General features: G+C 38.7%; 1 protein-coding gene across 7 annotated transcripts in view; it reads left to right on the top strand.

The window, feature by feature from the left end:
- sorbs2a (sorbin and SH3 domain containing 2a) overlaps nt 1-12,325 on the top strand; it is a 58,734-nt gene that overhangs the window by 23,715 nt on the left and 22,694 nt on the right. For 5 of the 7 annotated variants that reach the window (XM_087810404.1, XM_087810424.1, XM_087810435.1 and 2 more), the window contains 8 exons: nt 722-748; nt 835-959; nt 4,772-4,898; nt 6,047-6,267; nt 8,379-8,445; nt 10,622-10,672; nt 10,746-10,959; nt 11,032-11,146. In XM_087810404.1, the coding sequence (XP_087666530.1) occupies nt 722-748; nt 835-959; nt 4,772-4,898; nt 6,047-6,267; nt 8,379-8,445; nt 10,622-10,672; nt 10,746-10,959; nt 11,032-11,146 (947 nt within the window). Of the gene's footprint in view, nt 1-721; nt 749-834; nt 960-2,382; nt 2,752-4,771; nt 4,903-6,046; nt 6,268-8,378; nt 8,446-10,621; nt 10,673-10,745; nt 10,960-11,031; nt 11,147-12,325 lie in introns of all 7 variants that reach the window. The other 2 variants (XM_087810444.1, XM_087810418.1) reach the window with 2 other exon arrangements.

The following is a 12,325-nucleotide window of genomic DNA, read 5'->3' as shown; positions in this document are numbered from 1 at the left end:
ATTATCTTCAGAGTCCACTAGATGGTAGTGGTGTGTTGATGAAGCTTCATGAAACAGTCATTATCTTCAGAGTCCACTAGATGGTAGTGATGTGTTGATGAAGCTTCATGAAACAGTGTCATTATCTCCAGAGTCCACTAGATGGTGGTCTCTGCACTATTTTCCTTTCTTTTGAACAACTGTTCTAATGAAACATAATTTTTAAACTGATGGCGCCACCTACTGACCTCTAAACAACATGACACTGTCTCATGAAGCTTCATCACTAGTGTACGGTATTGAGTGTTAAGAGTGTCCAACTCAAGGTCGTCTGCAAATCAGTCACCACCCGCCGGATGGTTAAATCAGATTAAATCAGAAGGATTTTCATCTTTATATGATGACTTATACATTTGCCAGGGTTTAGTTAGCCCTCGCTTCATCTCAGGGTCACGGTGACCCGAAAGCCCTTCGTGTTGCCTTTGGGGCAATGTGAACGACGAGATTTTACAAGATAAGGAGCAGAGATTATAGATGTCAACAATTATACAGAGAATTTTACAAAGAGTAGAACTGGTGTGGAAGGAAAAGGAACACACAGAAATTAAGATAGAGAATCCAAGATTTTAGACTCACAGTATTTGCCGTTTTCTTTTATCAGAAATCGTGTATTGAAGGTGCATTGGAAATTCTATCGTTTAAATTATGACATTTTCCCTTCCTGTTTTCTTTTTTTCTTCAGGGAGTGAAGCTCACTCATCAGACTTTGGTAAGACTCCACTTTGACAGACAAATCAATGCCATATTGTTATATACAATGAAACTCAGGGTGTAAGACCTGGACTTCATCTCTAGACTCCTGGCGGTCACACAGCGTGACGGATGGACTTAAGAACGGCGACGCCAGCAGCTCGTCTCTCGCTGCCAAAGGTTTTCGCAGCGTTAGACCCAACCTGCAGGACAAGAAGTCTCCCACACAGGTGAGTCCACTGTAATCTCAGGGTCAAGGTGACCCGGAGGCCTGAAAAAATTGTGTTTTTGGTATCCCTTGTGTTATCTCTGGGTCAGTGTGACCCGGAGGCATGAAAAAAATTGTATTTTTGGTATCTCTTGTGTTATCTCTGGGTCAATGTGACCCGGAGGCCTGAAAACAAATGTGTTTTTGGTATCCCTTGTGTTGTCTCTGGGTCAATGTGACCCGGAGGCCTGAAAACAAAAGTGTTATTGGTATCCCTTGTGTTATTTCTGGGTCAAGGTGACCCGGAGGCCTGAAAATAATTGTGTTTTTGGTATCTCTTGTGTTATCTCTGGGTCAAGGTGACCCGGAGTCCTGAAAACAAATGTGTTTTTGGTATACCTTGTGTAAACTGAAAACTAATTTTGTGACGTCCAAGGCTTCCATAAATACATAGGCAGTGGAGGAGGTCGTTCACCCAGAGACAACACAAGGGTTATGAGTGTGTTATGAATTATGGAAATTGAAAGTGAGGTATAATGTTTATAAAACCTTTGCACTAATGTATTTTGTTGCATTTTTGGTTGTTCAATTTCTGCCCTAAAAGGATTTCAACGATGCACCTTTTCCACCGACCAGGAGATCCAGTCTCCATTTCTCACCCTGTAGAACCGAAGCACCAGATTCCTTCTCACCCTTGCCTCCTTATGCTAGTCTTGAGAATCCTGTTTTGAAAGAGTCCTGCACCGTCAGGAGCACACACTCGCTCTTAGATTCCAGCACCGAACACAAGTCCACGGTCGCAGCAAACATGGCCGATCCGCAGGAACGTAAAGTTTCCTCTTTCAAATTGACCCCTGTCACCATCCCTGACCCCCCCGAGCACCTCAACTCGCACACAGTCCCCCAACATGAGAGCATCGGGTCCCCCCTCACCAGCCACAGCATCCTTCAGTCATCTTCTCAGACAGCGTCCTTCAGTTTGGGCTTCGAACGACAGGACGGCTCTGAGCGAAAAGAAGCTCCGCCACAGAGGAAAGCGGTGGACTTTCAGGTCCAGAGTCCATCCTGGAGCTTCTCTCCACCTGTACCGGAGAGGCCTCCTCCCGCGGTTCCACCCAGACCGTCTCCGGCCAAACTGTTGGTACAGAACAACATCATCACTTCACAGCACATGTGACTAAAAGTGTGACTAAAAACCCACGTTTTTGTCTGGGTCACCTCAAGATTTTAAATTTCTAAAACGTATTAAAAACAATGTATGAAATGTATTCTGAGTAACAGGAAGCGCTGGCACTCTGGAGACCAAAACTTTTACTAACGGATGCTCTTTAATCCACAGCCTCACTTGCTTTTCCAGGACGTTGTGATGCAGTCGTGACCCCACTAAGCATTCTCCTTCTCTTCTTCCCTCCCACTGAATTGCCTCCCCCCCCCCCCACCATCAGGGCCTCCTCACCCCACAGCATCACCCCTACCGCTGCCACAGCTCCGAGTCCCTCGACTACCTTTTAGGGGTGTTGCCCAAGACGCTGTCGCCGACCCCGTACGCGTCGTACACGCCGGGGTCGGCGAGCGTCCTCCACAGCAGCAGCTTCCTGTCGCCCGCCGCCTCCCCCGTGACCGTTTCCGCTCTCAGCCACTACTCCACGTCCACAGCAGGTCTCCTGGACGAGCTGCAGATCTGCGGCCTGGACTCGCCCGGCCGCTCACCCACGCCGTCACCCACGCTCAGCCATGTCTCTGCCTACGCATCCACCGCTGGCGCTGAAGACTTGCTAACAGCCTCCACCGCTGCGCCCGCCACTGTCACTAACGTAATTATCCAAACCAGTCACCGCTGTAACTACCGACGTCCACTGATTTAAGGGCGACCAGCGCTTATATCACAAGTTTCTTCAACTAATTTTCCCAACCTTCCACTAATCAATCTGAGGCTGCAATTAAAGGTTAGACCTAGGGGTGTGTATTGGCAAGAATCTGGCCGTATGTATCACGACTAAAAGGGCAAAGATACGATATATTGCAACATATAGTGATAGTGTAGTAACAAGTATATATGTGTAGTATTGTCCAGTACTTGACTCTGGTGTTGTGATAGTGTAGTAACAAGTATATATGTGTAGTATTGTCCAGTACTTGACTCTAGTGTTGTGATAGTGTAGTAACAAGTATATATGTGTATTATTGTCTAGTACTTGACTCTGGTGTTGTGATAGTGTAGTAACAAGTATATATGTGTAGTATTGTCCAGTACTTGACTCTGGTGTTGTGATAGTGTAGTCACAAGTATATATGTGTAGTATTGTCCAGTACTTGACTCAGGTGTTGTGATAGTGTAGTAACAAGTATATATGTGTAGTATTGTCCAGTACTTCACTCTGGTTTTGTGATAGTGAAGTAACAAGTATATATGTGTAGTATTGTCGAGTACTTGACTCTGGTGTTGCGATAGTGTAGTAACAAGTATATATGTGTAGTATTGTCCAGTACTTGACTCTGGTGTTGTGATAGTGTAGTAACAAGTATATATGTGTAGTATTGTCCAGTACTTGACTCTGGTGTTATGATAGTGTAGTAACAAGTATATATGTGTAGTATTGTCCAGTACTTGACTCTGGTGTTGTGATAGTGTAGTAACAAGTATATATGTGTAGTATTGTCCAGTACTTGACTCTGGTGTTGTGATAGTGTAGTAACAAGTATATATGTGTAGTATTGTCCAGTACTTGACTCTGGTGTTGTAGTATTTACAGACCACATGACTCTTGACGAAGTCGTAACTGCTTTGATTTGTTTTGAAACCAAAAAATTGTCCAAACATCAGCTTTAAAAGCTGCTGGAGTTTACTGTATCCTCTCGTCCTCAGTCATCATCGGGATATATCTCAAAAAAACAATGCAATATAATTTTTCATGATACTGTATTAATAAGAAAACACAGTATAATGAAAGATAATATCGTGATATTTAAGTGTATTGATATTTTCTTACACCCCTAGTTAACCTTGTATTATGACGCCTGTTGCTTTGTTTTAGTCTCTATGTAAAGCGTATATATTGAACATTCATGACTGACACCCCAACATTCACTCTCTAATGTGGACCATAAATATAAATCCAAGGCAAGAAACACCTTCAAGCGTCTTAAATTGTGGATGTTATCCTTATTTTTGGAATTATTTTTAACCTTTTTCTAGTCATTAACTGAAACCAGTTACTTCATTAATGATTAAAAAAAAAAGGTATGAGAAACTCATTTAAAATCATGATTGCTTTTATATTACATAATTATTTGTGAATAATTGTGTAATATCGATAAAGATTTTTAGATTTTTGAGGACATCATTATGGTAATGATTAGGTCAGTGTCTGGACAAAATGCTTTTTTCAGTAATTAAGCTTAGAAAAGTTGACATCAAATTCAAATTTCTCACTAGTTTTTTAAGCAGATCTTTCATTTTTACTCCACTTACTGTCTACCTTCTACTTCCTGTGATGAAAATGAAGAGTTCTGGAGATACAAGTGTGTCTCATCTGCTGCCTGGATCAAGTCACCGCCCGAAACTAACTGTGTCTCATAGACTAGAAGCGTCTCTCACTCTCCTGTGTCCGTCATGATTCAGCGAGTCTCCTTCGTGAGTCACCTTCGTGTTTTCCTCTGAACTTCCCGTCTGGATATAACATCGACATGACGACTAATATAGAATTCATCCGACTAACACGTTTATTCTCTCACTCTTTTTTAGCCTGCACACGTCCTGTCTGCCGCCACAAAGTTGCATCGTCGCTCTGTTTCTCAGTGACTGACCGTCCTTTCTTTTGTGGAACACCACAGGGTCAGGTCATCTCTCATGCTATGAATGGCAGCAACGGACCCCCGCAGAGACCCCTCTCCCCTCCGTCCTACCCTCCTCCGCCCATCTCTCTCCACGCTCGTCTCCCGAGACAAAGCAGGAGCTCAGGTGAGTCACAAAAACCCATTTCTTTGTCTACGTTCCAAACGTGACCATGTTTTGAACTTATTACTTTATAAAGTTCGTCTGGAATCTGGGCGAACGAGAGGTTACGAGAGCGGAGTCCATCATGACCTGATAATGGCTTCGCTCCTCCTCCAGCCAGCTGTAATCACGCACCACTTTGTTTATACAACGAGTCCCTCAGAGGTGGGGACTTCTGCTATAAATGATGCACGGTGAAAAACCTTGGTGCTTGACCAATCACAGCAGAGTGGGTGTGGCTATGGTGAACAAGATTTAATCTCCAGAAATAGTGTTTTCAGTGGGCGGGTCTTAAGAGAATTATCTGATGAAATTCAATGAAAAGCTAGTTTTGCACAAACAGACACTGATGATACAATAGAGTCCAAGAAACACTTAATTCAACACATTGACCTTTAAGCTTTGTTTTAATCCAAAAATGACCTCTGTCTTAATTTGACTTTTCTATGACCTTGTATGCATGACAATCACAGTTTATGTTTAAATTTTATTTTAAAATAATCTATTTTCAAGCCTTTGACTTCTTTTGGACCTTTTTTTTCTTGACTAACTCGATGTTTTTTAAACCTTTGTATTATATCAGGGTCAAGGTGACCCGGTGGCCTGAAATCAAATGTGTTCTTTGTCTCCCTTGTGTTACCTCTGGGTCAAGGTCAACGACCTCCCTGGCTTCCATGAATACATACGCAGTGGTGGAGGTCGTTCACCAGCTCGACCCAGAGACGACACAAGGGATACCACAAACGCCTTGTTTTATCTTGATCTTTAAAGTATATACTGTATTGAATATTGTTTTGATTGTTTAAGCGCTTTGTGACCCTGGTCTGGAAAAGCACTATATAAATAAAAATTACTTACTTACTTACTTATGTGTTATCTTAGGGTCAAAGTGACCCAAAGGCCCGAACAAAACAGAAGGATTTTGAATTATATTGGCAGCTAAGAATGTGAGGGCACTCATGATTTCGTTTTTACTAACTCATGGTGCATCTTTAAGAGCTTGGCCTTTTTTCTAATGGAGTAGTAAAGAGGATTTATGTCGGCACTGGACATATGAACTGAAACGATTCGGCGCCATCTTACTTCCCGAAACCACTTTTGTCCAATTTTAGAGGGCAGTGAGTCGTTGGCCAGAGAGTCGCTGGTGTCGGGCAGCACAGGGGTCAGCAGCACAGGGGTCAGCAGCACAGGGGTCAGCAGCACAGGGGTCAGCAGCACGGTGCCCATCGCACGCTACTCCGAGGAAGAGAAGAAAGTGTCGGTCATCAAAGCGCCACATTACGAGGGCATCGGACCCGTGGACGACGCCGGGATTCCCATCGCCATCCGCACGGTAAACGTTTTCTCTATTTCTCTGGTTTGGTTTTTCACCTTGAGTTGGAGAATTATTTTCTGAAGGCGATGGTGAGAGAACGGCCGTTTCGAACAAAACATTTTTGTGAGGTCGCTGCTTTGTTGCTATGGAGCGTGACGTCGTAATTGAGCCTTGTGTGTTTGGCTGGGCGAGGATACATACTAGAGTCAGGAACACGAGAGAGTGTTTAGTGCAGACCGTTGAAATGTTGTAACTTCAAAAAGTTTTTATGGAAAAGTCATGTTTTATTAAGTCGTTTTTTGAAAAATGTAATTTAAGATTTTGTGCATTAAAGAAATGATTTATTTTATTTATTAAATGTATTTAGTGATGGTTCTGATGAAGCTTCATGAAGTGTGTGACTTGTGTGCAAGTTGGTGGGATATTTGGGGTTTTTATTTAAATACAATCTTTGCAGATATTAAAGATTTGTCATGAATGAACATTATACACATTATAAACCATGACTGTAGGACAGAAGACAGAAGTTTGCAAAGAAAAGACTATGATTGAGCATTTTTACTCCTGAGTAAGCAAAGTATATAAAAGAAAAACAGAAATTAAGAAAAAACATCTCTAATGAAACAGTGTCATGTTGTTCAGAGGTCAGTAGGTGGCGCCATCAGTTTAAAAATGATGTTTCATTAGAAGAGTTGAACAAAACAAAGTAAAAAAGTGCAGACGCCATCTAGTGGACACTGAAAATAATAACACTGCTTCGTGAAGCTTCATTAAGATTTTCTGTGTAATTGTTAATTTTATTATAAGAGTCAATATTATTATCCATTTTAAAAATCAAGGACACACAAAAAAAATAGCATACAAGTTATAAGTTAGTGATGGTCTGATGAAGCTTCATGAAGTGTCATTGTTGTCAGAGTCCACTAGATGGCGGTCTCTGCACTATTTTCCTTTGTTTTGAACAGCTGTTCTAATGAAACATCATTTTTAAACTGATGGCGCCACCTACTGACCTCTGAACAACATGACACTGCTTCATGAAGCTTCATCAACCCATCACTAAATACATTTAATGTGTTACATTTATTTAATAAGTGACTATTTTTTATTGCTTTTAAATAATCATACATTTTTTAAGCAAATACATCTGTTTCTACACATCAAGTTAAGTTATATTTTAATGACATTCATTCAAATAATAGGGAAAGGATGATGTTATTCTGCGTTAATCTTTGTATCCTTTTCTTTGCATTGTTTTCATTGATCCATGTTCTTTATATTTGCACTTTGTTCTTTAACTGCACTTTTTTTTGTTCTTGTTTACTGGAAACCCAATTTCCAGATTAATAAAGTCAGTCTAATCTAATCTAATACATTTTTTAAAGTCAATATTTTTTATTTTAGCCTTTTAAATTCAGTATTTAAACATTTAAAAATTATAAATTCAATATAAAATTCTGGTATAACGTACAGACAGAACCAGACGAGTACTGAGCTACTTGGACCTTTGTTGCAGAGAAGATCATGTGACAACATAGAAGAACTGTTGCGTTAATTTAGGTCATTTCCCCAAAAAATGTGTCAACTTTGATTTGATATCCGGGACCTGGAATAATAAAAAAAGATAATATTACGCCTCACGATCAAGCTCTGGTTTCTGAGGCACCGTTTTCGTCTCTTGGAGTCGCTTGCGAGCCTCAGCAGCTCAACATTTACTCAAACCCAATGTGTTGATTTCCACTCAAAACACAGATTTCCATCCTTGAAAAAAAAGTCTTCCCCATAATTTTCAAGATAGATCGATCCATAGATTCAAAGATTAACATGGATTAGAATCATCTTTTCACTCGACTCCTGCCCCCCAAACTCACAATTAAACAACGTAATAGCACGAGGAATGAACGAGTCCCTGAGTCTATTAGTGTTGCACCCGCGATAGGAGCTTTCCTGCACTCATAGGAAATTCTTTCGGTCAAACCACCTGATGCTCTTTTCCTTCTCCCTGAAGGTTTTTCTCCAACCTTCACTCACTGCTACCGTTGGTCTCAAAAGCATGGTCCTGATTCTGCAACATCTTCCACCGACTCTCCCTCTAAACCTTTAAACCCCTCTTTCTTTTTCCTCCGCAGACGGTGGACCGGCCCAAGGATTGGTACAAAACCATGTTCAAACAAATCCACAAAGTCCACAAAGCGGGTGAGTCTCCGCGGGGCGATGACACAGAAGGAAATGTTCCTTTGAGCGAGTGAACACACCGGGTTTGACAGAAACACCGAAGCACTCATTAGTGGAAGCACTTTTATTCGTGAGCTCCACATAATCAACCTTCGCACAAGGACGGTCTGTTCAGGGCCGGTCAAGCTTTTTTCTTCTGGATGAGCACGAGCACAGAAGTGCTGTGTGACGGCGAGCAACGTTCCACTGTGGAATTTGTAGTTGAATTGTTTCAATTGATCCATTTAGATTAGTTGATCACAGATATTTACCGAACCGTAACTGTTTTCCTCTATAATATATATAATATATAATCAATAATTCTGGCCTTAATAGGAGGCTTAGCTTAGCTGACTTCGCCTTATTTTAGTATTAAATAACATAATAACTGTCACATAAATGGGAAAAATGATTAAAAAAAATGTTGATTTAAATAAAAATGTACAAAATTATTATTTTTCAGAATTATCCAAACACAAAACCAACAGAATTAAAACAACATTATGACACAATTTATCACAGTTTCTCGTCAGGATTATTAAAGCAATATATTTTTCTCACCACTTAACTTCCTTAGCCTTATCTTAGCATTAAATAATATTATAACATGATGAAAACATTTTTTTATTTAGATAAAAACGTAAAAAATTGATAATTTTCAGAATTAACCACACAAAACCAACAGAAAAAAAACAATATTATGACACAATTAATCACAGTTTCTCGCCAGGATTATTAAAGCAGTATATTCTTCTGACCACTTAGCTTCCTTAGCCTTATCTTAGCATTAAATAACATAATAACTGTCACATAAATGGGCAAAAATGATTAAAAAAAATGTTGATTTAAATAAAAATGTGTCAAAATCAACTGTGGAATTTGTAGTTGAATAGTTTCAATTGATCCATTTAGATTAGTTGATGACAGATATTTACCAAACCGTAACTGTTTTCCTCTATAATATATATAATTTATAATCAATAATTCTGGCCTTAATAGGACACAATATAAACATTCATCTATTTTTTTCCGTTTTGATTCAATTATTTAATTGATTTTGACACTTTTGATTTGGATAAAAATATAAAACGTTATTAATTTTTAAACTCAACCACAGAAAACCAACAAAAGAAATACAACATTATGACACAGTTGATCACAATTTCAAGGCCAAAGATGATGATTTTTTGACCATTAAAAAATAATAAAGAATATTAATTAACCAGCGTAAAAAAGCTTGCTTAGCTGACTTCGCCTTATCTTAGCATTAAATAACATAATAACTGTCACATAAATGAGAAAAATGATTAAAAAAAATGTTGATTTAAATAAAAATGTACAAAATTATTATTTTTCAGAATTATCCAAACACAAAACCAACAGAAGGAAAACAACATTATGACACAATTTATCACAGTTTCTCGTCAGGATTATTAAAGCAATATATTTTTCTCACCACTTAACTTCCTTAGCCTTATCTTAGCATTAAATAATATTATGACATGATGAAAACATTTTTTTATTTAGATAAAAACGTAAAAAATTGATAATTTTCAGAATTAACCAAACACAAAAGCAACAGAAAAAAACAACATTATGACACAATTAATCACAGTGTCTCGCCAGGATTATTAAAGCATTATATTCTTCTGACCACTTAGCTTCCTTAGCCTTATCTTAGCATTAAATAATATTATAACGTGATGAAAAAAAAAATGTAATTAGATAAAAACGTACAAAATTATTAATTTTCAGAATTATCCAAACACAAAACCAACAAAAAAAACACAACATTATGACACAATTAATCACAGTGTCTCGCCAGGATTACTAAAGCAGTATATTTTTCCGACCACTTAGCTTCCTTAGCCTTATCTTAGCATTAAATAACATAATAACTGTCACATAAATGGGCAAAAATGATTAAAAAAAATGTTGATTTAAATAAAAATTAAAAAAAATATTAATTTTCAGAATTAACCACACAAAACCCATAGAAGAAAAACAACAAATATTACACAATTAATCACAATTTCTCGCCAGGATTATTAAAGCAATATTTTTTTCTGACCACTTATTTTGGCATTAAATAACATTATAACTGTCGCATAAACGGGCAAAAATAATATAATGAAACCTCTTTTCCATTTGTCTATAGATGATGACTATTCAGACACATACAGTGCAACATATACTTTCCTCAACAATGGTAAGATGTGCTTTTAAATGTCTTGACAGTGATTTAAGAGATTTTATTTGGAGTTAATATTGTTCCTGCACAGATGACTTCAGCCAGTCATCGCACGCCACCCACTCCCACCCGCCGCCACGGACTCACACCTATAGGCCGCTGTCCAAAAGCCCCTCGGACAACAGTGGACATGTTGCACCTCGAGAGCCGTCCCCGTCGCTGGTACCTCCTCCTCCCCCACCCATGCCTTCGCTGCTGCAGCTGAGGGCCCGCGACAGCGACCGGGACCGAGACGCACCTGATATGTGAGCTCGTCAACATTCGTGCAGGCGTTTAAAAAAAACATTTTTTTATTGTTTGTTAAATATGTCCCTCAGGAACGAGTGGGGGCCTCCTGACAAGAAGGTGGACACGCGAAAGTATCGAGCCGAGCCCAAGAGTATTTTTGAGTATGAGCCAGGAAAGTCCTCCATTTTGGAATGCGAGAGACCAGTGAGTATCCTCCTCTTTTTTATCTTTCTTTATCAAATATTCAGAAATTCTGTAGCTTAAGTCCAGTCAGAGCAGGTCTATTAGCATTTAAATATTAATTTAAAACCAGCTCCTAAATGTGTATAACCTCTGGCCTTATAACTGTCGTTTCAACCTGAAACTATTTTATTTGTAGATAATAAAAGCATCCTCTGTCTTTCTCCACCCATCAGACATGTGGTTGTGGGTTAGCAGAGAAAGAGCCTTTCACTAGAACCAGATCTCCTTTACTTACAACTTATCATCTCATTTCAGGCGATAAATCTATACATAATAATAGTATAATAGTAAAGTTATAGCATATATTTCTGAGACTATGCTAATTTACCTCAGAAAAATCATTATATAAAGCTTCATAATCTCTTGAAATATGTGCAAGAATGTTTTTTCCGATGACAGATCAGCAGATTTATCCGTTTATTTTGCCTGTAAATCGTTTAAATATCAAAGGTTGTATTTTCGGGGAGCAGATTACACACTTGAATTAAACCTGACTCGACAAATTAACCTTCCACTCATCAGATACCAAACTTACACCAGCAATGCCAGCAGAGAAAGTGAAAGTTTTGCCAGATTGTGTTTCCCTCTCAACCGAGATGCAAAACTTATTCCTGTTGCATTATTTATTCAAAGCCGTGAGCAGTTGCTGAAGGAGACAGAAGTCATTACAGCAGATTAAATAACTTAATACAGGAGCCTGTTTTTTACTGAGGGTGATTAAATGAATCCATCTTTCAATTTGTCCAGGGTTTCACATTCAAGCTCATTCCACATCTGAGAAGACGTTTATTTAGAATCGACTTCAATATAAATCCTGATTTTTTTTATTATTATTATTTATTACTTAAGTCAGGTTTTCAGCATCAAAATAAGTCTTGTTTCCACTAAATTGTTTTTTTAATTTATTTTCCAGTTGCATGATTACATTTTTTATGTGATACAATAAAGTACTTGATCAGTATTTCCATGACAATAAGGAAGTGTAGACGGTACGTTCAAAAGAACTCTCCACATGATTATCGATCTCTGTGTCATATGCAAAAATGCTGTCGTATAAAACTGGGTGTAAACTGTGTGTTTTTTGTCTGTATCATCAACCCCACGACAAGATTTACAATAAAGTTTTGATTGTGAAGTTTA

This window comes from Callionymus lyra, chromosome 1 (genome assembly GCF_982586985.1).
Source record: "Callionymus lyra chromosome 1, fCalLyr1.hap1.1, whole genome shotgun sequence".
NCBI classification, from domain to species: Eukaryota; Metazoa; Chordata; class Actinopteri; order Syngnathiformes; family Callionymidae; genus Callionymus; species Callionymus lyra.
Note: the sequence above shows the minus strand (reverse complement) of the source record. Positions and strands in the feature narration are given on the sequence as shown.